Below are 25,211 nucleotides of genomic sequence, written 5' to 3'. Positions count from 1 at the left end.
GAGAATTGCCGTGTGGAAGCATACATGGATGACATCTAAAACCTCTTCATGTTTTTGATAAGGGAACAGCCTTAAAACATGATAGAAAGCTCAAATAATCAGTTTTGCATCATATTTTTCAAAGTTTTCAAATTGTGGTGAAATTAAAATGTGTTACTTTGTAAAATTACACAATAAACAGAATTATTTTACTTACAATATCAGTATTTAGCAGTAAATATATCATTTTTGGATCTTTTCTAACTTAAAATGTCCCTCATTATGTTTATGGTTTAAAAGAGTTTGTACAGTATGGCATTGTGATTTCATATTTGTACATTTTGCAGCACAAACTATCCTCCTATCAGAATTAGAAGCCTATAAGCAAAGACATTATGCGCTTATAAATAGCCAATATTGCATAGCTAGATAATAAAGAGATGCTTGCCAGGTGTGGGGCACATCCACTACAGGGGTGCTACTGGAGGACTTCCTTACCCTCGAGTAGACATTGGGAAATTTAGTAATATTATTCTTCTTTAGGGCTGAATGAAGACAAGACAAAATCATTATTAAGTCTCATTATAAAAACTCATTTAACATGCCGGTCTGACATTTTAAAACTGCAGTATTGGCAAAGCAAGATGGTGTCAGCTGCTTATGGGAATCGGCCTAATACACTGTAGCAGAATGGGACTACTGGTGATGACTATGGGAGCAATTTGAACTTGAACGCTTGAACAATGGCTGCTTTGCAAAGAGGCTACCAGCAGGACAGAGAAAGCTCAAATCCTATAGAGCAAGTTATACTCAAACTCTCAAGACATGCATAAAATATAATAAAATGAGATTAAGGTTAATTAACCCTTTCTTAAGGTTAAGAAATGATTAATTATACAGTAAATGATGTAAGCAGATTGGGTATTTTAAACAAGGCAAGCAAATTAGTTAATAAGCCTGGAATGCCACAAATGAAAAGTTATTCAAAAGAAAAATTGCTTTAATAAAGATGAGGAGGTGCAGAGGTGCATTGTGGGAAATAAGCAAAAAAGCATGCAGCAGGCTGATTGGCTATCAAAATAAGTAAAACATTTCTTGGAAAACAAAATTCAAAATACACAGGTATGTTATGATGTCATAGAGAGGTCGGCGTAACTAAAATTGACGCAATTGATTTAAATATATAACAGAAATGAATAATTATACTACTGATATCAAATTGAATGTTCTATTTGTAACCACAAGAGGGCAGCAGCACTTCGCTTCAATACTCTTGCTCTACTGCTTCATGGTTTGCTTGGCTCTTCTATGACATTACAATATGAAAACTTAAAGGTGCATTTGGTAACTTTTCAGGTAGACAGTCCACGACCTGCTTGTCTCCATGGAGATTCTGTCTATCTTGCATGTATTCAATTCTAGTGTTTTACCGCTTTGGAAAACATGCATTCTTACTGCTTGCTGGGTCACCGCTCCGCAGATTTGACTTGTAATTTGGTCTGATGGTTTCCTCTGTTTGGTCTCCATGGAGATATAAGTTTAATGAGTTTTGGGTTTTTTATAGTGAGGTCCACAGCCAATGCTCTGTCAGTAACAGCATATGGTTTAGAGCAGTTTTTAAAGGAATCATTTGACATATTTTTGCGATAAATGGCAATGATTAAAAGTCAGCCATGTTTGTGTTCACAAAATCAACACGAGAAGCCATTTTTATTTAGTTTTTGAAAAGAAAAATTAAAATTGAATCAAAAATTGTGATTGATAAATGTGAGAAAATAAATCCTGTTTGTTTTTTGCCGTATTGCCCAGCCATAGTTTAGTACCAAACTGTCGAACATTTCAGGCAAAGTAGTAGCATCTCCACGGCAGACTCTCCGCTTGAAAAGTTACACAGTGCAACTTTAATTCATGCTTCAACATGCTCAGGAGAGGAACACCATGTAAATTCATACACAAATCACAAACTCCACCATGTACAGTGCACTGTTCAGAGTGTGTGAGGGTAGAGTGTGGTGGTTAACATGCAGGTATGGAAGAGAAACCAGGAAGTAAAAACGTCATATTCCAGCAACCTTTGAGAAGAGAGAGAGGTCTAAAGCTTAGTAATGGTACTCGTCAGTGAGGGGCTCGCAGAAGAACCTGGAGCCGCGCTTGGCTGTGCGAGCTGTAAAGGGCACTGTCTTCAGCACTGCGAGGACAGGGACACGGGGACACAGGGACAAGAGACAGCCAGGACAAGACAAGACACACCATTAAGAGAGAGCAGGTCTATACAGAGTTTAGCACTGTTAGAGATAAGCAAATACCCATGACGGACTAAAGAAGGGGCTGGAAAGTACTACTGATGCTACAGATTTGGCTACTACTATTATAACATGGTTTGAACTATACAGCAGCAGAGTTAGGTGAGTGATTATGCCCAGAGAACAGATATTTAATAAGAGACAATGGCTAATATAGTGGCATATACTAGCAAGTACCATTTGTGATATTGGGGCCTTTTGGGGATTTAAAATGTCTTGCTGTGTTATAATAAGTAGTAGTATAATTATCTAAAGTTGTAGGTGTGAAGCATGTAATAAATTTGAAAATAATGCAATTGTTGTTTTGGAGAATTTCATTATTCTTTCAAAAAAGGATCCAAAAAGAGTGGATTAAAATAAAAATAAAACAAATTTGCAGTGCAATTTTCCAAAGGTGACATTTCTGGACTTAACTTTTGTGCAATAGTTGAACCTGAAGCCTCAACAGGCACTTTTTTAGCGCATTTGGGTTGCCATAATAAATGAAAAATAAATAAATTTGTATCGGGATAGGAAAAAAAAATACATCCGACCAGTCAAAAGTTTGGACAAACCCTCTAATTCAATGGTTTTTTTTAAATTTTATTTTTAATATTTTCTACATTTTAGATACATATGAAAAACACCAAATATATGAAGCAAGATATATGGAATTAAAAATTTAAATAATTCTACTAAATATTTTAATTTTATATTTAAGTAGCAAAGGTTTTATAAAATATAAAAAAAAAAATACTTTAGAGTTATTGACCTTGGTTTCATATATTTGATGTCTTTTGTATGTGTGTAAAATGTAGAAAGTAGTGTTAAAAAAAAAAACACTGAATGAGAGGGTGTGTCCAAACTTTTGACTGGTTGTGTATATTTTGTCAATATCGTCCACCCTAAGTTGAAGTACTTTGAAATGATAGCAGGTAGTTATATCAGTTTTATGTACAATTAAGATTACGTTCAGAAAAAAATATGAATAATTTTGGAACATTTACGTAGTCATGCGTTGTGTAAAGGATGTATAAAGCTAATGCTATTTGGTACAATATTGCTGCTAACACGTTTATTCCAGTGTAGCCTGTAACTATAAACCGCAGCCCTGTAGACAGAAACAGTGTTACAAAGAAATAAAGAGAGCAGATTATTTAAGCACTGATTATCATATACATTTGAGCTCACTCCAAATGTAACTGCACAGGCCTCCAAATGTCAGCACATGTTTGCACTTGTTAACAAATAGTATCAGTCAAACATATATGACAGTTGAGTATTTCTGTTAGTGGCCGTAGTAGATTCCCTGTGTTAATAATAAGTACAGCATAGAGAGTCCATTCATGCAGAGCGCCCTGATCGCCCATATGGATATACTGTAGTACATAAATATAGTAGTATGTATGTGTGTGTGTGTTTGTGTGTGCATGAGCATGTGTATATATGTGTGTGTGGACATGTGTTGTGTGTGTTACCCGTGATGATGTCTTCTATGGCTCCGTCTTTGCCCTCGTACACGTGTCGATTGTCTTTGACCTGCTTCCTCCTCAGCTCCTGGATCAGTTCCTGCTGCTGCTGCTGCTTCTTGTTCTTTTGGGACGGAGACTACGGACAACAAAAATTATGAACAACAAGGCAACAACTATTCAGTCACAACATTAGCATTTAAGGCATTATGTATTTTTATTTTAAGTTTTATTGTGATGTACAGTGAAAGTCGTGTCACTGGGCAGGACATCTCAACCACCTCGCCTGTCTATGTAGCCTCACTTTTGTCACTTTTTTGTATTATTAAAGGTCACTGTGTAACTTTTCTGATTGTTTTAATGGAGATGTTATTGCTGTTCCACACTTCAGGAATCAGATCTGACCAGTAATGTCCATGGAGATCGACAAGTCAAATTTCGTTCTGTGCAGTAAAGTTGTAACATCTCCAATAAGACAAGCAGGTAGTGTACTCTCCACCAGAAAATACTAATTCTCTACACATTTGATCAAAGTGGCCCAGATGCTCTTTACGCAGCTTAATTATTCTCAAAGCTTTTAGGGCATTCAGGCTCTAAAATGCAGACAGGTCCTCACAAGTCTATATACATTACCTACTGCACGTGAAGTCCAATAAACTGCCATAGTTATGGACTGTGACGGTTAACGTTTGTCACCATAAACCTGGGATTTCTATAACTCAGCCTTTTGGATTTTATTGCTTTGTTTAGTGACATATAAACACGTTATGCCGCAGCCAGACGTTTAATATCAGGTCCACACTCCAGTAATAAAAACAAAATGGAAACATAACTCACAAAAGACAAAAAGTGCTAAGATAACATTTATCACCTTGAACTATTGCTGTGATTTTCAAGTGGCTGTATCGTTTTTGAAATCCTTTTGAAAAATGGTGTTTGTTCATAAGTTTAAAGTGCTGGCACAGTCTTGCTGTTTTAACATAATATTAAAGAGGTCCCAAACCTTCTGGTTCTCCTCCAACATGGCCTCCTGTTCTAGAAGTTTCTCCATCAAGAGCTGCTCCTGTCTCCTCTTCTGCTCATTGTCCTCCTCTGCTTGCTGAAACCACACGCACAAGTTAAAAACATAACTATGGCAAAAAGAACATTATTTTTCCAACCTTTGTCAATTGCATTACTACGACATATCTTGCTATTACTGCATAACCATGGAAGATTTTGTAGAGATAGTACTTTTACAACCCGTACATATCTACCAGTATCAGAGTAGTAGTTTTCTGACAACATTCTTTTATTCTGCTTGAGTAAAACTTTTGGTTACTATTCCCACTGTGAGTAAATCAATAGTGACAAATGCTTTATGCTTATGCTTTATGTCATATTCTGTCTATTCCTTCAAAATACCAGAATCTGTGCAGTTTTTAATGTTTATGCTTTCCAATTACAATATGTTTGAGTTTTGTCGACTGTTAAAACTAATGTACCATCTATATAAATTATTCCTATTTTCCTACTGATTTTTACATGTTATCTGATTAAAATATCAAGTCACTTTTAAATTTTACAGCAAATCTACAGCAAAGTATGTTTCTACACAAGGGCGCTAGGCTATATAGCTTTTTTAAAAAATAATCTTACCCTATAAGCCTTCACAAATCTCACAAACACGGGGAAGAAGACTGAAGGCGGTGTCGTTTTGGCGTTCTCCCCAAAGAATTTCACGACCTCGTCAAACGCATCCTGTTCAACACAAATACATGCATTTTTAATTATGAATAACATTATAAACAAAGTAAATACAGTGATACTTTTATTTTTGCAACAGCCTCCTACAACAGGGTGCTACTTTTTAATAACTACATCTTAATTAGCCTTAACAAAACAGAATGATTCACACTTTGTAACTACTTAATTAAAGGATTGGGGTATTAATTAGATAGTTGCAAAGCTTGAATCATTCTGAATAAACTATTTGGTCATTATGAATTAAAGTCTTTGTTCATGCTTTATTAAGGCTAATTAAACAAATGCTAACAATACCTGTGCAATCTTAGCATCATCTTGTAGCTTCTTTAGCTTAGCGTCATTGTGCGTGATGAAATCTTTCAGCATGGTGTTGTGTCCATGCATGCTGTACTCCCTCTTGGTCAGCTCCATGCCTCTCTGTAGCTCCTTCACGTCCAGTAGCACATTTTCTAGTGACACTGTGGATAAAATATCATCAGGAATTAGCTACAAAAGCTTCACAAAGTAGCCCTAAAAGACTTTGTTCCGCCTCTCACCTGCTGCTGCCTTCTCGACATAGTGCATTTCGTTGTAGAAGAGGGAGACTTGCTGGTACTTTTCTTTGACCACGTTGGCGATGTAGTGAAGGAGTGTCATTTTACGGTCCGTCGACTTGGTTTCGAGGAGCTGGGGAGAGTGGAAAATAAATGTAGACACGGTTTACAGGAGGCAAAATGGTGGATAATGGTGTGGTAACAGCAATAAACGTACCAAGTCTAAACTCTGAAGCTTGAAGCCATAAACAGCTCCTCTTTTGCTGCTGTTCATGTAGTTTCCGAGTGCCAGGATAATCTAAGGACAAACATATACAATGTCAGTGTAATAATTGCTAGATAAACTGCTAATTATTGTGAGAAAAATGAAATAAATGTGTTTACCTCTAATATTTTCTTAAGTTTCTGTGATGACTTAATGGATACAGATGCAGCAATAACCGCATGCAGTTGCTGTAGAGGAAATAGCAAATATTTTTTATATATAAGATCATTTTATATGCTGTATTATACACTATTACATGTTACTTTTTACTATCTTACTATTACACAACTACTTCTGCAGCAACTAAAATACCACAGCTACTATTATTAGACATTACTATCACTGATTACTAAATCTCTTGGCCTACTTCTTTTATTACTACTAGTACTACGGACAGTGACACTACTACGATTACAACAACAATAACCACTTACATGACTACTGATAATAGGCTTACTACTTTTACTACTACCTCTACTACTAGGTTTTATGTATTCAATTAATTTGCACTGTATCATATTACTACACCTACTGACACTATTGCTACCACTACTATTACTGCTGCCGTTTTACTACATATTACCCTGAAATATTACTCCCTATAATGTAATGTCCCTTACTTATCATTTCTAGTGTTACTGTCCTTGCCATATAATAACATTAAACAGTTATTGTTACTTGATTGTGATGAATAAACCTTTGTCTTACCGGCGTTAGCATCTGCACGCTCTCACAGAAGTTGCCGATGAAGGCCATGATGGTCATCTTCTGCATCAGCCTCTCGATTTTACTGAACTGCATCATAAAGCGGTCCTCGTCTGTCAGGCTCTCCACAGGTTTTTTCTCTTTCTCGAACTGTCGCAGCACCTTCACCTCATTCTCCGTGGGCTGGAAGCGCATCAGACACTCCACATAGTCCACGGGCAGAGTTCGGAGGTCAAACCTGGAGGTATGGAGCAGCATTGAGTGGGAGAATAGAGCAGAATAATCCTATTGTCAAAGACAGAAAAGGCAGGAAATAGTCTAATAGACCAAATTGACTTTTGGTCAGCCATTATAATCCTTTATTCTCTTCTATAGAATCAATTGGTCAAGTTGGGTTGATTTAGCAGGAAAATATTTGAATGAAAGGGGGTAAAGGTCACTTCTCTCGTGAATAGATTTGTCAAGTTTAAAGTAAAAATATTTCGACTATGTGCATTTCTGAGCATGTTTGTAGTGGTCTGAACTACAGGGTCATTTCACACAAGATATTTTGCATAGGAAATGATGTTGTGATTTGCCAATAATTTTTGCAATTCAAATCTTACGCACTACTGTACATTATTTAGTTTAATCTGCAGATCAGAAATCACATATTCAAACAAAAAAAAAATAACATGGGTGTATTTTTGTCTGGTCTATACTATGATACTCCTCTTATAGTCTCATCCCCCATCGTCACAGCACTTAATATTCTGAGTGACTCACAGTTGTATGGCTCTGCAGATCTCCTCTGGCGCCTTGCCCACCTTCCGCAGGGTAATGGCCAGGTTCTTGGCTCGGTTGGAGTCGAGCAGCGTCACCTTGTTCGGTCCCTTTTGGATCACCTTCTGTTTGCTCATGCTCAGATCGATGGGCGGGCCCTGGGCTTTGGTCTTGAACATCTCCTCAAACTCATCCACGTTAAGATCCTAAAATGGCGTAAAAGAAAATCAATGTTAATTTTCTATAGGTTTGGAAGAATGTTTATAATAGAGAGATGCAATTAATCGAATTTGAACAGTGATTACAATTATGGCTCCAATCAATTACAAAAATGTGTAATTAGGGGGGAAAAAAATAAATAAATACATTTTGTTCTAAGTGATATGGGAGTTCTTTCTGTCTCTCAAAAGCAAAGCCACTTACCTAATCTAATACTGCATAATGTTTAAAAATGAATCACAAAACATAACATCTTTACTGCTAGGGTTGTCAAAAGTATTGAAAATCTGATACTTATAGATACTAAAACTAGTATCAAAACTTTAGAACAGGTATTGATACTAAAAAGTCACATCAACAGGACAGGAATGAACCTTTCCTGAATAGCTTTTAAATGATTTTGAGTATAAAACCACAAACCACATGACTGAGGACACGGGCCACATGGTAATATAAGAAAGTATCACATTTAATATTGAAAATGACATTTTATTGTCTAAATAAAGAGTGTTTTTTATTATCATCATGTTATTGTAATCAGTATTGAGTATCAAGTCTATTCCTTAGTATCGTAACAAAACTAGTATGGTAAACATTGGACACTACATTTATTACAACTTTATAATAACCACACTTTAATTAGCCATAATAAACCATGAGCAAAGGCTTAATTCATAACACATAGTAGTATAGTAAAGTAATAAGTATTCAGGCGTGTGCGTGTACTCGTAGCCATAAAGAGGGTTTGAATAGTCTCTAGTATTACTCAACTAATTAACACACATTGATGATATATAAAATCTCTTCAGGCATGTTTCTGATGAGGGAAGAATTATTAGTTATAACATGGTAGAAAGCTGCAGAAAGTCAATTTTGTATAATACCCCCCTTTAATAAACTATTTAGTTATTATGACTTAGATCTTTGTTCATGTTCTGCTAAGGCTAATTCAAATGTAGTTAAGTTTTAGCAATAATTGTTAAACTTGGATTTACATTAAAACCCAAATAACTGTGTTTAGTGACCCTATTTTGTACGATTAATACCTCAAGTATCCTCTCGTCATCGATTTCGTTGAACACCGTGCCGTTGATCTGGTTGGGTTTCAGCGCCACCCAGTTGAAGACCGGCATGCGGAACTTGGTCTTGATGGGCTTCTTGATCTTCACAGCTAAACAGGAAACAGACATATTAGCATGACCGTAACTATCTGCTGCTACATACTGCATTTGGACACACTACATCCACAGACGTACAGGGAACAGAGGAATGTGGGACATGTATGACTCTTCAAGGGCATGTCTGGACGAGGGATGTCAAAATTTGTCGTGAATATTTCAAGTGACAATATAACCATACAAATTCATTTAAATTTATCATTCTGAAAGTTTTATTGGTCACTGAAGGGAACCATATGTAAGATTTTGATGCTCTAAAACATGACCTATACTGTATGTGTCCCCAGATACAAGGTAAATATGTTCAAATCAAATATAACAATGCTGATTTATTCTTAATTATCCAATCAGAAAGGAGAATGACCCTCACGTAAGTCTCTCATTTGAGTTGCCAGGTTCAATACTGAAATTCAGTTTAAAACCTAAAGGACTCTCGCTGATCTGAATCTGAATTCTGGAGATTCTGAGCTTTGATATAAGGCACCTGCTCATATACTGGAAACGAGAAAAAAATGTATGTGTCCTTTAGGTCCTGCAGGTTTAGACACTGGCCAATCAGGTTCACTTGTGATTGTAGTTTCTTTTTCAAAACTTTGAGAGCACAGGCTTCATAACATTTCCTTCAATAAACATACGGTAACATGTTAGACCACAGAAAATTAAGGTTTTTACAGTGTGTCCATTGTGATAAATCATTATATCGTGTGTTTTTTGTTTTGTTTATTTTTCTCACAATAATGGTAACACTAAAATATTGATATCGTGACATCCCGAGCCTGGACAGTGAAGAGTAATGCAGCACATGAGGTGAGGATTTCCTTGTTGGCACAGTGACAGAGATCAGAGTCACTTGTGGACACTTGATTCACAGAGTGCAGTACTACGTCAGGCACAGGAGGAGTACCAGCAGATGCAGTGAGATAAGGCTGTCATGGGAAAGATAAACAGGGCTCCAGCTCTGTGCTTTTTCCACGACTCTATGTAGTCTGCAGGATCTGATCCGTGTCATGCAAGTGTCGTGTATGGTCTATGGAGATGACACTTCACTACAAACAAACACCACAGCAAGGTGTCAAATTGAACCATGCAATGTTTTGAAAAGTGACAGTTTTTCTCATTTGCCTTGACATTAAAAACTATTATCATACTTTATTCCTAAACAAATATGTCAAAAATCTATATATGTAATCAAGGCCGGCTCTAGCTATAGAGCTGTATAGATACTGCCCTCCAAATGAAATTCATAAATATTCATACCCACTGAATCAAATCTAAGCTAATGCAAATACACATATACCTCTGTATTTGCACACCTCAATTTTCAGTCTGTCCACCCAAAGTCAGCTGGACAGAACCGGAGCTGTAATTGTAATTTTATAAACTAGGCTTTTAAATATCTTTGCAGAAGTTCACATATCACACAAAAGTAAAATGATTGTGAAATTCAGCTGAAAAACGAAAAATATCAATTTGTCCCTTGACTCGAGGCCGAGGATCAACTCTTATAGCAGCTTTTGTTTTCCTATAGAACAAGATAATCTCAGTATTCTAAATTTGCATATTTTGGAGTTGAGAGAGCTCATTATTTACTTTCATTATTTTGTATCTTTACTGTAATAAATGAAATAAATAAAGAACAATTAACCAAACCAAATGAGAAAACTCAAAACCATAAAACACAACGAAAGCTGGTAGATGACACTTCAAAACAAACGGGGAAAGACACAAACATTTAGGGAGAAACTTGACAGACAGAACCTACAGAATAGTTTGATGGGTCCCTCTGGTTGGCAAAAGAAAGATAATTGAGAATCCGAGTTAGTGACAGAGTATAGAGACGCGGATCCTGGCTAAATAGAATAACGTGCTACGTCTCGCTACAGATGTTTACAGAGGAGCTAAGTGTTGCTTTTGACTGTTATCTGAATTCCTATGAGACCAGCGTGCTCTGACAGGAACAGAGATACAAGATGACATTGAAAAGGCTTTGAAAACACTTAACAACTTTGTCAACACAAGAGCATACATGAAAAAATAAAACATCTTTGAGCATATATTGCATTATTGGTGACGCAGTTAAACCCTCAAAATAGAGAATAGGTAATAGTTAAAAAGTTGCTAGTCTTATTATAGCATTGCTTATATCTATCCCTGGCTTTCAGAATGATGAAAAAATAGGACCGTTGTCACAGCAATTGGCAACTTAAATTAAAATACATAAAATATCTGTGGAATTGGGCAAAGTCTTCAAAATGTCATCTATAACAGGAAGCTGAAACCATGAAAACTATAGCATTAAGTTGTTCCACTTCGCTTACCAGCTAGACCGGAGTTCATGATGACGGTGGGTGTGCCAGATCCGGGCAGAGGAGGCGCTACAGGTGGTGGCGGCGGGGGTAGCGGAGCGGACATCTCTGGTCCTGGAGGTGGGGGTGGTGGAGGAGGAGGAGGCGGGGGTGGAGGAGCTGCTGGGGGGATAACCGATAGTGGTCCGTTTGGTACTAGGAGAGAAGAGAGGTCATTTTTACATGTTATTTTTACATTTATAAGTAGTTTATTTTGTTATTTAAGTAAAAGTATTGGTACAAAACTTGAGTAAAAGTAATAGTATCACATGAAAAAAATTACTTAAAATTAAGTAACTTAAATTTTATGGTGAGTTAGAAAACATGTTTAGCTTGTAAATTGAAATTTTCTGATAAAAGTGAGTTAAAAGTGTAAAAATGTTTTCTGCCTCTCGAGAAAAAGTCCTCAAAATGTCAGTCCTACCATCGATCAAGGAATTTAAATTTCTGCCTTAGCTCCATTTATGATCAGCCTTCCCCTATTGAACAACCCTTTATATCAGCTTTATATCAGCACACAATATTATTTCATACACTTTTAACCTGTGTTGATTCAGAAATACCCTAATTATGTTTTGCCTCACTAAATTGTTTACAGTTAAAGGCAAGTTACTATTATATATTATTATTATATTATTATATATATAACACTTTTTAACAGGCCCTGGTCAATCTGACTTTTCACTCAACTTTCTACATCTTCGACACATTTGAAACACAATTCAAACCTACATGTGCCGTTGACTGGAAGTGGAGGAGGGGGTGGAGGAGGAGGAGCGACCACGCCCCCTGTGACCTCCACGTGGTTTGAGCCCAGGATTGCCCCAGGCGTTCCTCCTCCTCCTCCTCCTCCTCCTCCTCCCGTGGGCGAGGCCAGGATGGATATGTCACCGTCCCCTTTCTTCTGGATCTTGATGGTGCCCTGTTTTTCTAATTCATGAATCTTCTTCTCGAGCTTCGACTGTCTCTGAATGGCCTCGTCTTTCTCCTTCAACATCTGCCTCAGTGCCAGGACCTGGGACGTGGTTTCTTTGTAGTGTTCCTGTACGCAGATATATTTTAGAGATTGTGTATATTTATTAAAAAACATCATCAAAAACATAAAAATACTGACCCTTATAGAATCTAAATCTTTGTTCCTTTGCATCAGCTGTTTTTCCAACTCCACAATTTTGGCCATGGCTTCGTTCTCTGTGTCCTGTAGTTTTTCTGTCATCTGCAAAAGTAAAAAGTCAAGAGAATTATGAATAACTTGACACTGCAAACACCAACATCCAAGTTCTTCACCTCCAACTATATCAGAATGTACTAGTACTTGTAATTGAGTACATTTTAGCCATGTAACTGCACTTTTCTCGATTTTCAGTACTCTTTCCACCACTGCTAGTAAGTAGTAATCGAAAAGAAATGCTATGTTGCCAAATAAACAAACTTTTTTAAATTGTAATTACTGTGAGTTATGTTGGAAGTTTTGACCCATAAAAACATAAATAACAGTATATTTCTTATGACATAAACAAATGAAAAACAGATCGTACGTGAGACATATTCTCCTCCAGCTCCTCCACTCGCTCCAGGGCCGCGTTTTTGGTCTCTGCATCTTCCAGAAGAGCTCCCACATCAAACACATTGTCCAAGTACGCCTGGATCTGCACCTGTAGCTTATCGCTCTCCGTGTGCTTCAGTTTCTATAGCAACCACAAGGCATACTCATCACATTGGCGGCTTTCAGATTCTGCAGTGTGACGATGTTATACTTTCAGAAAAATCGGCGAGAGACAGTTTTTCCTATTAATTATGTTGTACTTTACCATGAAATATCCAAATAGAAAAGTCATAAATGCTAAACCTAATAATTTCTGTGAGCAACTACACCTAAGATCTCACTGTATAACAACACAAATCTGTATTTTAACTATATTTACTTTAGCTGTCCCCCAACTCTATTAAATATTATTGGCTTATATAATGTTACGATGTCATCTGAAACCCCGCAGTATTAAAGATACATTCAGTAATGATCTGAACTCACGTCTAAGTAGTCGTCTAGAAGTAGCTTGGTGAAGTCGTACTGGAGATGGACTCGGAAGTTCATGTCTTCCACTGAGTGCACTACGATGTTTATGAACTGCATACACGCCACCTGGGAATATGCATGCAAGGACACAAGATTACTGTGTGATACATGTACAACAACCTTTATATATATGGTGCTAATAATTAATATGGTGCTTTGTGTATTCATAGTTTTTAGTAGAGACATAATTTCTTCATGATATTGAATTTAGAATATCAACTTATCATTCAATGCATGACAGATGGAACAATCATCAATTAATCAGTATGGATCATTTTACTTTGTGCTAATGGGAAAATGTGGGTTATTTTTGTGTTCTACGATGAGATTTGAGCTGTAAAAGTTTAATGATGAACTTCTCTCTTTAGTATTGATTACAAACTAACTACTTAAGTGTTGCATTCTGTTATTTACTTATTGTAGCTAGTGTTTTTTCTTACAATATTGTACATTTAGAATTTTGTTTTTGTTATTATCATTTATCGCCTATATTATCAAAATGTGTTATCGGGACAGGGCGTTCTTGTCAGTGTTGAATGTCAAAATAAGATTTGCTTTGTAACACAACCTGCATTTTCTTAAAGTGGCAGTGCCCAATTTTTTGCCCATGTAGTTGAACAAAATTTGTCTTGCCCGAGCACAGATATATTGGAATAGCTAAAGGGACTAAATATATGTCTAAATATAAAGCACGAGAACCAGGAAGTGTGGTGTTAGCCTGCTAGCTGTTGTTAGCCATTACCATAGTGATAAAACTCAACTCTGGCCTGTGAAAGTTGTGGAAAGCGCTTATAAACTATGGGTGAATAATTAAGACGCTAAGAATGCATTAGTTGAGTGAGGAATAGCTTTGGACTGCTACAAACTATTTAAAATGAACTAGTTTTGTTTTCTGTAAAAATCAGGTACAGCTCCTGATTTACATCCGCATCATATTAGGTCTTTAAACTAAATATGAGTGAGTAATTGAAGATTTTAAATACAATTGATTATAAAAGTCTAGTATAAAGCAGATATAAAGCTAAACTCCTAAAGCCACCTGGTACATATGATTTATGTTGGACCTGTGTCTGATCAGGGCCTGCAGTACTTCACATTCTGCCTCTTGCACAACAGAGACTTAAAGCTAAAGGCAGAAGTGTAAGGGAAGCACTATTACTGTTTTATTAAGTTTTTCCTCAGGTAAAAAAAAAAACATTCTCTGTTGTAATGTGTGTAGGATTCTGGGGATTTGAGTAGCATCAATAGTCATAAGGAGAGTGAAGCGAACCATGAAGTCGATGTTGTTGTCCTCGTTCTTAAAGTACTCCATTAGCTTCTCGAAACGCTGCTCCTCCACGCAGACCTGCAACAAACACAAGTCAGTCAGTAGCCGCTCGTAAAAACACAAATAAAAGTAACATTTGCTGACATGAATTCCTTTTGATTAAATAAAGTAGCAATGAAAATGTAAGAAATTGTTAACCAAGGCCTCTCAGCAAAACAGTGCTGAGGTGAAGGAAAATGAGAGAGTAGTGTAGAGCTCAGTATGTACTTAAACGACTAAAGATGTGTTATTAAGAAATGTTTAGCGCCAAGGCCTGTCCATCATAAAAACACAAGATTTTATAGGTTTTTTTTAATAAGTATTCATCCACGAAATAATAAGCCCCCACAATGGCAGCTTTGGTCTTATCCCACAATGTGCTCTGAAAGGTGCACTGTGTAACTATAACTATGTTTCTGGGAGAGGAGCTTAAAATGTTCCACAGTACAGCATTAAACCTGTCTCCACAAGGCACCGGTGCAAGTTCTGTGGAGAGGCGAATCTACTCTAAGTAAGAATGCATGTTTTTCAAGGTATTTCTTATCGGTAAAAACAGTTTAATGCCATAACGTCGTGTTAAGGACAGTGATAATATTTTAACGTGACTAAACTTGGGGATACCTTCCAAAGATACAAGTTGCATAGTGTAACATTCAGTATTCAAAACAATTTCTACGCCAAACTTATTTTATTTCCTGTAATTTCTATTCAACAAGTCACTGGATCTGTATCAATCAATAAACTACAAAGATTATTCAAACAACACTTGAGTAATAAACAGTATCAGTGTACAATATCTTTACACTGCACTACTTGTGATTAAATCTTTACTACGTGTGCGCGGCTACAGTCAGTAAGACATAAGAAAATCTGTGAAATATGAAATAGATGAGATGAAGGGACTGAGAACGAGAGACGATGCTTTGAGTTCAGCGAGTTCATTCGGAGGGCAACACAAAAGAGATGGAGCATGATAAACTGATAGAAAGGAGAGAGAGGGGGGTGTGAGGGGGTCCTGCAGAGTTTCATCCAAAACCATGCATAAAATGTGTTGATTGTATTTTGTTATTTTCTTACACTATTTGAATGTGTCTGCAAAAAAAAAAAAAAGTTATTCGGGCAGTGCCTTATATTAATGACATTCTGAATCCCCATCTCATTAAAAGGCCTACATCTCCCCAGCACCTTAATCTGCGTCTAATGCCAGTGCCTCTGAGAGCAACACTCAATATTTCATTCAGCCGTGTAAATATTGCATTAACTGCAGTCAGTCCATGTTTGCCGACCGCCGGATTGGAAATGGGAGGAAATGCTGGTCCATTCTGTCTTCAGTTTTCAGTTAAGGCTAACCGACCCCCCACCCCCCAACCTGGTTTTATGCAGACAACAAAGGTCAAGTGAGGCAGCGGGCTCTGTCTCTGCTGTTTTCGCTGGGTTTTGCTCACGGGACGACACATCGTTCAAAAAATCTATAGTGGCAGGTTTCGAGGTGGAGGGTCTGTTAGGCTTCTTTGGTAGAATAAATGTATCTTATAACTGTCAAAATGCAGATGTTTTGGCACAGTTCATGGTTAATACATCTGTTATTATCATAGCAAAAAAGTCAAATCTTAAATAAAAAGGGAATAACTGCTTAAATCAAGTACAAGTTATCTTGATTTGAGTACATTTTGCCAAGATTTGCCAATAGAATCTTATTTCAAGTGGAATTAGGGTTGTCAAAAGTATCAAAAATCTGATACTAAATCGATACTAAAATTAGTACCAAAACTAAATACTCATTTGACCAGGTATCCATAAAGAAAAAAAAAGAAAAAAAAATCACATGAACAAACAACCTGAACAACTTCATCTTGACTTTGATCACAACTAGTGTAAGACCACATGGTATAATAAACAAATACTATTATTTTGTGTTGAAAATTACAATATTGTCTAAAAAGAGCTTTTAAAATGATCATTTGGGTATCAGTACTGAATACTGAGTCTATTCTTTAATAAATGAGCAATTCTCCTTCTTTTAAATGAGAAAATGTTTGTCATTTTCTTACCTTAATCTTCTTAATTGTATTTAAACACAGTCAAAATGTACTCAAAAACTTGATTCAAGTACTGGTTTATCCATATGAAACAAAAAACTGGCACAAAGTTCAAAGTCTTTTCTGTCAGCACAAATAAACTAAGACTTTTTTTTCACAACGGTAATAAAATATGGTGCCATTATTTAAACACAATGCAACTGCACAATGGGTGTAATTATTGTTACTTCAAAAGATTTTAAGATTAATATGGTAAATGTCTGAACACAATCCCTGATAGTATGTGGGGTTTCAATTTGGATATTTCTTTCAATAGCAGTGAACTTCCCATAGAGTTATATAGACCCCTATTGTCCAGCTGAAATTATGACTTTGAGTTGTACTTGTACTAGTTGAACATAACCTGTTCTAATCACCATTTTCAACAGAGTTTGAGCGGATTCTTCAACTGCAAAATCCATAATCCCTCCTTGAGATTTCATTCCCAGACACAATACCAACGGCAGCCAGCGTAGAAGTGTGTCAGGAGAGCACATTCCTACAGGCTGACTCACCCCTTTGAAACTCCACAGTCCAAATGTAATGACATATATTATTGTCTATGCAGAGGACCCCACTCCCCCCGGTTCAGTCCCGTGTGCCGTGTACCTCCTTAAAGTTGTCAAACGCAGAGAGGATGATTTCATGGCCCCCTCTCACGAGACAAACAGCCGCCAGGAGTTCCAAGACGAGAGCTTTTGTCCTACAAATTAAAAAGCAGGGATGGTTAGTGAATGATAACTGTGTAGAGAGTAAGCACGTATTTAAAAAGCAGTGGACATGATGCAACGGTAACTGTAAGAACAAGACTGATGTAAGATGAATTGCAAAGGCTGCCATTTTTGAAGTACCAAAAATATCCTGTCTTATTCTGCATAAAAACTGCTAACCTTGTAGTTTAGATCTGTGCAAACATGACATGTAATTATTAGTTTGTCTTTTCATTGTTCTGGACACATTTATAATATGAACTTTGAACAGAATCCCATTATTAAATGAATCACATGAATCACAAATCAATCGTAATGTTTGTCAGAAAAATCGTCCCTATAGTAGATTTAAATATAGCTGCTTATCTCCATGAAGATGTTCTTGTTTTGCCTGGAATGTTCCACAATATGGCATTAAACTTATCTGTGTTGCATTTATTCAATTATGGATGTTTTTATTGCTCAAAAATCCCTTGATACCAGATCTGAACTGTAACTTGACCTGGAGATGGCATGTACTTGTCTCCACGGAGCTGGATAGGTTTAATGCCATATGGTGCCAACATTCTAGGCAAAGTTTTAACATCCCCGTGGAGAAAAGGCATCATAAATGTTACATAGTGCACCTTTAAGTGTCCCCACGTTAACACAACTTCCTTTCTAGACATTCTCATAAAAATCTTTTAATGGAAGAAAATATGTTAGGAAATTACTGATTCTTGGTTTAGTAATTTTGTATTTGTTGGTGAAGACAACACAAAAATATCATAAAAAGTGAACTCTGAAGCCCAGACAGCAGGTGACTGTCCACTCATCCATCCAGGTTTGACATAACTCTAGCAGACAGGAGTAGTGCGACAGTACAAGAAGTTACAGTTCGACTTTGACTTTTGGAGGAAATCCTTGGCTCGGGGCAGAAGGGAGACACACCCAGACGCACACGCTGCATGGGGCCGCTCCTTCTGTCGCTGTGTGTGGAGCCAGCGACTGATGTGGTGATGTGAGGAGGAGTGTGAGGAGGAGTGAGCCAGGCCAGTCCTGCCCTGTCAGCTACGATGGATGTGCCTCTGGGCTACACTAAGTCACAAGACCAGCCTACATCTCTCACTCGGAGCAGGTGCAACAAGGAGAAAACGGCTCTGGTAATGCTTAGGTTTTTAGTTTTTTAAGCTTATATCACATGTTCTATCAGAATCTATTTGTTGTATAAGTACCTCACAATACAATGTGTCCTTATACAGGGTCTATGGTATCATACACATCCCGATACATAGATATCCCTAAAAATGTCTAGTTTTCAATAACATAAATGCAGATTCAGCCTTATTGCACTACACAGGTAGTGTCAAACTCTGCAGTTTATAATTTATTTAAGTAAATAAAAGTATCACAGCATCTTGTGGTGTTATGATATAGTGCCATATTAATTAATAATAACCCTAGCCTTACCATAGCAAATTTATGAATTTTTTATTATGTATTTTTTACTCTTGATCCCAGTTACGTATTACCTCAACAATAACTACACTCTGACTTTAAATTACATATGATCACTCAAATTTACATTTATGAAGGGGGAAAGTTCTGTTTTAAAAAAGTCAAAATTTTCCTCCTTAATTTAAAATGACAGAATATGAAGCCAGACTCAGTAATAGGACTATTTGTTATTTCTGTTACATGTGAGACACATCTGGTGATACATTACCTTGGATTTTTATTGTTGAGACTTAGTGCAATTTCATTCACAGCGTGTGGGTGCGACATGACCATGTTGAATCCATACTGCAACGAGAATCAAGAAAAGGCAGAGACAAACAAGGTCATTAATACGGACGAGGCACACTGGGGGGCGACGTGCAAAATGAGGGAGGCTTATTCCATTTGGCTTTAGTTAAATGTATTCCTTAGTTCTTGTAGTCTTTGTATAGTGTGAGTATAGCAGTCTGACCTGGTAGTTCATGATGGCGCGTAGGCACATGATGCAAACGTGGACGTCATCCTTCTTACACACCAGTCTGGAGTTCTTTAGCGTCCTCCGGCTGGGCAGTGTGTTACATCTGAAAACAAACGTAAAAACACTATGGTGAGTTTATTGAATGGAGCTGGAGTGGCCATTTGACTGAGTGGAGTATTGGCACTAAAGAGCATACACAGCTCGGCCAAACGCACACCTATTTAAACAGGCCTATTCTGCATCGACTTTTCAGAGCTTTTAACCATGTTATAGTTGTTTCCCTTCTCATTTACTCTCTCTGAGATGTTTTTGGAGTGATTCATGCATGTTTAAGGATTTTTTAATTGCTTATTTTCAAGATCCATTATCACCGCCACTGGCAAACGCCCACTGCTCTGAACTTACTTCGTTCTTCAATTTTATTTTCTTAATCAATGATACACATAGGATTTGGTGGCGGTGTGTAGTCATTTTGGTACAAATGAAAAAAAATCTGCTACACACTAATGTGATCTGCAGTTATCCACTGGAGGGGCCAGCAGCTACACAGCTCTTTGTTGTGATGACGTTTATGGCGAGGCCAGCTCCCAGCGGGCACCTCAGTTTTCTAATGTGAAAATCAACGTACTTGTTTCTTTTATTAAGTCGTTTTAGATGAATATTGTGATTTAAAATGTGCATATTATAACATAATGATCCACAGCTGTCACAGATTATAACTAAATAACAGATACAAGCACAGTGGGCCTTTTTTAACAGATGCCATTTGTGACTGCAGCCCTCACACACCATTGGCTTTATAAACAAGGGCTATTAAACTGCCAGAGCTACTTACACTAACACATACAAAGCCTATATAATCTACGGCCTCGCCAGGGACCACAGCGATACCCACTTTGAATTGTTTTACACATCCTTCACAGATTATGGCTAGTGTGAACACAATAGCAGTCATTTGTATGCAAGACAGGATTGTGCAGTTACTCTTGTGTGGGGAATGGAAGCAGCAGTTTATCAGTGATATTCTGAGTGGGCCACAACAAAACTGTTTATTTTCAGACTTTTTTTGTCACAAGGTTCAATTACAAGAAACAGAGCAGGGAGAAAATATGTTCTCAGGCGATTAACAGACACCCACAGTTTGGATTCCAACCTGAGGACATGATTCCCGTGTGAGTCACCAAAGAATGAGGCTTTTTGAAAGAAAACTAAAATAAACTTAAAGGAGATGCATAATATTTTGTAATGGGGGTACTTTATAAACATTTAATGGATAATTTTAAGCGTAGTTTATCTGTGTGTGCAGTAAAGTTGCGAGCATATCCCTTCAGTCCCTTTTTGAAGCACAACCACAATGAGTTTTAAAGGGCCAGCAGTCCTACCCAACTTATTTCCATGTATTCGAGCAAAACTTGTCTTGCCCCAGTAAAGATATATTGTATAAGCAGCTCTTGAGGTCAAAATAAGTCTGCTGCATGCTAATCAGAAAGCATTTTATTGTCAGATAATCAGGAAATGCCCGTTAGCATGTTAGAGTTACTGTCACTCCACACTGATCTCTGAGAATTGTGAAAAGCACATATAAACTCATGACTGTGAATAATTTGGATGCTCAGAATGCATAAGGTAAGTGAGCAATAACTTTGGATCACTGCAAAATGTATAAAATAAGACAAAAAAATATGGAACAGCGTCTTTTAGAAATAAATATAGGTGTAGGTGTAGGTTAGTCTACGTCAAGTGAAGTCATGAGCCAAACAAAACTGGACAACTCGTACTCTTCACAGCAGACAATATGCAGTTGATTTAAAATAAGCCATAATGAAGTGTTTCGGCATTGTACCTTAGAAACATGTAACAAGTTCTTCAAATTCAGAGTGTAGGCTACTTAATCTTATGACCATGTTACCTATTTATAAAAACATGGAAGTAAAACATGTAGCCTCGGCCTCTTGGTTGACACTTTTGATATTATGAAGTTGGCCTATTGTTTTTGTAGTCTGTTTCAATTGACTACTTTCCTTTTGTTGAGCCACATTAGAGACATAGTTCCTGTCAAACTAAATACCGTACATTTATATAACAACTATGACAGAACGATGGGAGCCACTTCAATAGGAAAAGTAACAAGTCAAACGCTTCTGTTGTGGGTTCGTTTACGACCAAAACTACACCACTATGCTATTTATACATTGAAAAACTACTTAGCTAAAATGCTAAAAGTGCTAACAAAGCTTGAAGTCAGCGTTTCAAGACAGAACAACTATTGTACTACCTACCACACTAATTAAACACGTAATATACACCTACTGCTGTTCCGCTAGCAGCTATGCTAACAGACATACCTTTTCATTTGAGCACACCTGGGACAGCTCAGTGAATTTGGTGCCCTTCAAGTAGAATGTACAGAAAGAAACATAAGTCTTAATCAACATTTTACTGTTAACAATGACTTTGGAAGTAACTGAAGCTTTTTTTTTTTCATAAATAAGCATATCTATAGCTACCACTCCAACTATTTTCATAACTGCATCCATGCTTGATGCTGGCTAGCGTTTTAGCGCTTAGGGGCTGTTGTGGAAACTAGGCTAGCTTCTGAAGGCGGTGGCATTTGGGGAGCCACACAAGCAGCACACAGCAAGAACAATGGTTGGAGAAAAAGCCATTTGCTCCGAGGAAAAAGAAGAATTCAGTCATAAGCGCAGGAGGGGAGGCTGGCAGGACAAATAACTCACATCCCTGGCACAGACACTGGGATACGACAGAGGCTAAAGCTAGCAGGGAGGTACAACGAAGCAAGGGGGATTGTGCAAAAGTATTTATGTGTTGTTGTTTTTGTTATTGGGAGGGCAGGGGAGCGGTGGTGCAAAGCTGAGACCTGCCTGCTGTCGAGGACTGGCAGACAGTAGAGAACGTCACTATGGGGCCGTGGAGAAGAGAGCAGACAGACACATATTGTTACACAAGCGCTTCAACCCACGCACTGCAACCTCAGGCCTCTATTGATATTTACCAAACAAAATATCAATAGGAGAGAGAATTCCTCCAATAAATCAAGCTTAAAAGATGGGTACATGTCAATAAAAAACAGGTTTGACCTTATTAAGTAGAAGTGTTTTTGTACAAATAATAATACAAAAAAATGACTTTGCTAAGCGATAGTTCAAATTGGCATTGAAAATTTATGGAAAGCTTAACCTTGCAAAAACTGAATCTGAAAACTGATCTATGAATAATCCCCCTAATAGAGGAGAAGTTAAGAAGTTAAGATAGCAAAGTGGTCTTGAAAAGTTAAATAAATCGCAAATGTAACCAGTTAATAATAATTTACGCTGAAATTGTAACTGCTCCACCCCTTTTGATGTCCCTCTGCGTTGTGTTGCTGTTGATTTTAATCTAATCAAATGTAAATGTTTAGAGTGTACGAGAGCTGTGAAACATCTGTGAGGAATATTTGCTGAATCCTTTGGCCTTGACTCACACTCAGTCAGCAGTTTGTGATTTTTCTGTCTGTGATCACTGTCATCTTTACCACAGCACACAGAACACAACACAGAGTCATATCAGAAGTGGTGGACCAGCTACACAAATCTAAAACAGAATCTAAATAAATAAGTAGGTAAGTAAGTAAATAAATGAGTACATGAATAAATGAAGAAATGAATGAATGAAACATGCTATCACAAACTCATTTTAACTTAATGCTACAGTATGTAACTTTCTGAAAGTGCCATGTCATCAGCATTCCCCCATGGACATAAAAAGTAAATCATACAGAACATTCACGTTTTCTGCAACACTGGAAGATTACAGCCAATTTCCAAAGAGTCTGTGGAGACGCAAGCAAGCTCTGAGTAAGGACACTTTTCTTTTTTTAATCCTTTGTTTTTTTGGGTAAAATTACATACTATGGCTTCAAGCGCTATATATAGTTTACTAAAACATGAGCCATGTCTGATCATTAGGGTTATTATATACAGTGTTTTCTTGAAGCTAACAGATTAGAAGTCACAAAAGTCAATGTTGCTGCCAAGACGTCAATGAAGTGACAGAGAGGATTAGCAAAGAAATGCTGATCTCTATGAGCTTTGTGCTTCAGGCCTTATATTTCCAATAGTTATGAATGGACTACTGGGAATGCACCCAAATACCAATCTTGTTTAGATAAATTGCAGCCTAAACAATTGTTCCAAGTCTGTGTCGTTGGTCGCTGGGTAAATTCCTGTCGTTCGTGCGAGATTGTGTCACACGTACTTCAGTAACAATACATTTTTAAAGATCTAGCTAAATACTTTTGTTCTTGTACCTTAAGCCATTTAAAGTCTTATAGAACACATGACCGCATGAAGGAGTCATAGGAAATGTGTGACTTCTTAAAATAATCTCAATCACACACCCTGAATAAACATTTGAACCAAAAACACATTCTCCAAAAGCAAATGTTAAGTTCATAGGTTCAACAGTTTTGACAATATTGTGCGTTTTGTGCTAAAACTATGTTTATTACAGCAACACAGAGAGAGAATTTTATGCTAAATTACCATTTCCTGCTAGTTATACAGGACATGCAAAGTTAGCAGATCTTATCAGACCTTGATAAGATCTGAGCAGGACGTAGCTACCTGTCATCTGCTCCTTTTCAAAGCAAAGCTGCTACACACACACTTCAGCAAGGAGTATGCTAGTTTCAGTATCCATATAAACACATAACAAATAAAGGTGTGGTCAGAGGAGTTAAAAGAAGATATTTTTTCACAGTAAACATACTGTTTCTAATGTGATACCACTAAATGCTATAATTACGAGGTTAAGGTTATTTTTAAAGTATTTATCATCTTTCTCATCAGTTTTGCATTTAGTGGCAGTGTTAAAATATGAATGGAAATAAGCTTGATGTGAGTGTCAGATCTAAATACTTTCGAAAATATCTTTATTATAGACTTACACCAAATTAGCATGGTGGCTGCACTCAAATTAAAATAATAAATGGGGTGTTTGTTTTCACACCTTAGCGTTGAGTGTCGTCCCATGCGAGTGAGCCCGTTCCCGGTGATGGGAGACGGCAAAGTGCTTCCTCCATGCAGGTCTTCTATAGAGCGACCCCAGGGCTTGTTCTTGTCCATGGCATCTGGGTTATTTTCCAAGCAGTCTCCATCGAATCTGTAGCAAGTTACAGTAAAAGTGATTTACTTAGATAATAATCACATCATCTGAGGACTAAATGTAAAATGGAGAATATACTGAAATGTACTGTTGGAAAAAGTTGGAATAATCAGGTGTAAAACGTTGGAGTTATTAGGTATTTTCTCTAATAAAAAATGTAATGTTATATTTGATCTCAAGACATTTACAGGCATGACTTGGAAGATTTTTCGATGGACTTTAACAATGGTGGAAAGAGTAGTGAAAATTTAAACTTACATGACTGAAAATGTACTCAAACACAAGTATTGCTGTCAAATTTGTATTCAAAAACGACACGCAAAAAACTTGATAAAATGAGTATAAGTTAATTCCCACCCCTTTATTTCAGAAATATTATTATAATATTATGCTCCAAGTGATGTCAGAACACCACAATTTACAAGAGTGGTTAATTTTGA

At 37.1% G+C, this 25,211-nt stretch overlaps 1 protein-coding gene across 9 annotated transcripts in view; it reads right to left on the bottom strand.

Annotated features, from left to right (window-relative positions):
- The window catches only part of fmnl2a (formin-like 2a), a 69,136-nt gene that overhangs the window by 3,295 nt on the left and 40,630 nt on the right, over positions 1-25,211 (bottom strand). For 3 of the 9 annotated variants that reach the window (XR_008649184.1, XR_008649185.1, XM_033986764.2), the window contains exons 6-26: positions 24,616-24,768; positions 21,954-21,998; positions 19,603-19,711; positions 19,360-19,436; positions 17,554-17,647; positions 14,831-14,905; positions 13,516-13,626; positions 13,022-13,171; positions 12,598-12,699; positions 12,216-12,525; positions 11,457-11,639; positions 9,007-9,131; positions 7,745-7,947; positions 6,983-7,217; positions 6,394-6,462; positions 6,227-6,307; positions 6,013-6,142; positions 5,771-5,934; positions 5,369-5,470; positions 4,734-4,829; positions 3,740-3,869 (exon numbers count right to left, since the gene is read on the bottom strand). Coding sequence is in view for 7 of the 9 variants with exons in the window: in XM_033986764.2 (XP_033842655.1) it covers positions 3,740-3,869; positions 4,734-4,829; positions 5,369-5,470; positions 5,771-5,934; positions 6,013-6,142; positions 6,227-6,307; positions 6,394-6,462; positions 6,983-7,217; positions 7,745-7,947; positions 9,007-9,131; positions 11,457-11,639; positions 12,216-12,525; positions 12,598-12,699; positions 13,022-13,171; positions 13,516-13,626; positions 14,831-14,905; positions 17,554-17,647; positions 19,360-19,436; positions 19,603-19,711; positions 21,954-21,998; positions 24,616-24,768 (2,744 nt within the window). In the remaining 2 variants the exon portion in view is untranslated. Of the gene's footprint in view, positions 1-427; positions 525-2,051; positions 2,168-3,739; positions 3,870-4,733; positions 4,830-5,368; positions 5,471-5,770; positions 5,935-6,012; positions 6,143-6,226; positions 6,308-6,393; positions 6,463-6,982; positions 7,218-7,744; positions 7,948-9,006; positions 9,132-11,456; positions 11,640-12,215; positions 12,526-12,597; positions 12,700-13,021; positions 13,172-13,515; positions 13,627-14,830; positions 14,906-17,553; positions 17,648-19,359; positions 19,437-19,602; positions 19,712-21,953; positions 21,999-24,615; positions 24,769-25,211 lie in introns of all 9 variants that reach the window. The other 6 variants (XM_033986766.2, XM_055230692.1, XM_033986765.2 and 3 more) reach the window with 6 other exon arrangements.

The sequence above is a fragment of the Periophthalmus magnuspinnatus genome, chromosome 21 (assembly GCF_009829125.3).
Source record: "Periophthalmus magnuspinnatus isolate fPerMag1 chromosome 21, fPerMag1.2.pri, whole genome shotgun sequence".
Classification (NCBI taxonomy): domain Eukaryota; kingdom Metazoa; phylum Chordata; class Actinopteri; order Gobiiformes; family Gobiidae; genus Periophthalmus; species Periophthalmus magnuspinnatus.
The sequence above is the reverse complement of the archived record's forward strand: the minus strand, read 5'-3'. Positions and strand labels throughout refer to the sequence as shown.